Source organism: Hippocampus comes, unplaced genomic scaffold (assembly GCF_001891065.2).
Source record: "Hippocampus comes isolate QL1 unplaced genomic scaffold, H_comes_QL1_v1.1 C17033115, whole genome shotgun sequence".
NCBI lineage: Eukaryota > Metazoa > Chordata > Actinopteri > Syngnathiformes > Syngnathidae > Hippocampus > Hippocampus comes.
The window spans coordinates 1-2,088 of NW_017841939.1; the positions used below are offsets into that span (position 1 = coordinate 1).

Below are 2,088 nucleotides of genomic sequence, written 5' to 3' on the forward strand. Positions count from 1 at the left end.
GACCAGTTACAGTATGCGCGGAGATGAAGGGAGGGAGTAAGGCAAAAAGAGAAACTGCAAACATGGATGGCTATTTGCTCTGTTGATTAATGGGCATTTTCCTAAAAGTAAAAAAATAATAATAATAAAGTTCCACCGGGTAGTAGTTACCATCAAGTAGAACACGAGTACCCCAGAGGTCTGTTCTAAAAATAGCTCACCAGTGATGCGACATTGATACATTGGGGTGACAGAGACTCACCACACTTTGCTTTTTGATGACTTTGAGTGATATTTTGATTCAATTCAAAAACTTGTTGCAGAACTTTGCACTCCGCGACACCATTAACACGTTTATCCGCGTCGGGCCACAAAAACTTGATGCCACGAAAGACGCAAAGGTTGTAAAATCCAACAAGGCCTGAGGGCAAAAGAGCAAAAAGTCCAACCAGAATGCTGATTAATTGGCCGTCCATCACTTCCGCGCCTCCGGAGCTTTCTGCAAATTGGCACCTTGCCCCGGCTTTCCCCTCGTGGTTTTTCTACCTGCTTCGCCAGTGCGACCTCGTGAGCCTCCATCCTCAGCAGCTCCTCGACTTGATTAGCGTCCCCTGCACGGTGGAGCACAAAAGCCCATTAAGTGTGCGTCATGAGTCAAGCACAGATTTTTATTTTTATCTTTTTGTCTTTACAATGCCAATGGAGTGTTTTTTTAAAAAATATTTCCAAACTATACTACATGAATAGAAAATTATGAGTAAGCATATTTGTAATCGTCATAGTGTTGATGTGCTTTCCGTGCCGTGCCAGCATTGGTGGCGTGTTCTGTTTTCAATCATGCAAGAAAAAAAAAGTTGTGATTTCATTAATGAATATCATTTTTAGATAAGTATGCTTGAACAGAATCTGGAGGTAAGCGCAGCGTTGGGTGTGGTTAGTGAAAATTTTCTGAAAAATGCTATTGGCCACAGTAAAGTGGGCCTAGTGCTTTTTCACGCAAGGTCAGGTTGCTTTGAATAGTTTTTAGCATTTAATAACGGCATTTTATGTTTACCTAGGTTGTCTTTTTCCGATGTTTACATTTGTTTGACAGTCTGAAATGTTAAGTGGGGAAACAAAGCAACTGGCAAATACTTTTCTTTACTCACCGTGGGTGCTGCCGAGGTTGTCCGAATGGCTGCTGACAACACCAAACAAAAACAAGAAGCAATGAGATGTTCTCCTCAGACAAAGAGAACGTAAAAGCGATCGTCACCTCTCTCCTGTTAGGACTTCGCTTCGAACGTCTGATCGGATCCCCGTCCCGCTCACCTGCACGGACGTCTGCGTGAGCTAACACTCGACCCAGAGCTTTTCCCTGCCCGAGGCGCCGACTTACTTCCACGAGCGCAACTTGAACCTTCACGTCGGAGGGCAACTCCAGCTCGGGCTGGAAATGTCTCACCATGGCAACCAGCAGATGGAGAGTGGCCAGGAGATCTTTCTTGTGGATCGCTGAACCAACAACCACAAAATTCATCAAGTCATACGTCGAAAAAACGGGCAAGATGAGCCCCTTCCAAATTTCGTCAACATGCACTCCCCTGTGAGGTTGTCATCACAGAAACTTGAAATGGACTGTGTTCAACCAAGTCAAAAATTGATTGGGGACAGACCACATCAAGTGCCAGAACCAGATCTGTAATTATTCTGTCAATATACGCCCAGATAATGTTGTAAACAAAGAAACATGTTTTGACTTGGAAAATGACAACTGAGGCGCAAAAGTTGACTTTCATCTCTGTGGCTCTTTGTTAGCGGCCATCAGGAACAATCATAACTGCTCAAAACCAGAAAGAGAACTTCGCTGATGGAAGCCCCGCCCCTCCCACCCCGTTTGTCAGCATGACTCACAGCTGACGTCCCACTCGGGGTCGCGCCGGCCCAGCCTCTTGTCCAACTCCTCCATGATGATTTCCAGCTTGCGGATCTGAGCCGAGCTGGTCAGCGCGATCTCTTCCAAGGGCAAGTGCACGCCAGCCAAGCTGGCTGCAGGGACGAACGAAAATCAAAAAGAATTCAGCATCCTTCGCCGTTCCACCCTTTTCGTTATAGTCCAGCCTTGATTTT

General features: G+C 45.7%; 1 protein-coding gene across 3 annotated transcripts; it reads right to left on the reverse strand.

Annotated features, from left to right (window-relative positions):
• Positions 1-12: 12 nt before the first annotated feature.
• On the reverse strand, positions 13-2,058 carry LOC109509791 (gamma-parvin-like). Of its 3 annotated transcripts, none has more exons than XM_019859644.1 (6): positions 1,873-2,058; positions 1,358-1,473; positions 1,235-1,290; positions 1,128-1,156; positions 493-590; positions 13-400 (listed from the first exon to the last, which is right to left on the reverse strand). In XM_019859644.1, the coding sequence occupies exons 1-6, from the start codon at positions 1,925-1,927 to the stop codon at positions 281-283; spliced, it is 474 nt and encodes a 157-aa protein (XP_019715203.1). In that variant the 5' UTR covers positions 1,928-2,058; the 3' UTR covers positions 13-280. The 3 variants fall into 3 exon arrangements, with proteins under 3 accessions (XP_019715203.1, XP_019715202.1, XP_019715204.1); XM_019859643.1 differs by having other exon boundaries at positions 1,128-1,159; XM_019859645.1 differs by having other exon boundaries at positions 526-590; positions 1,128-1,159; positions 1,873-2,056.
• Between the last annotated feature and the right edge of the window lie 30 nt (positions 2,059-2,088).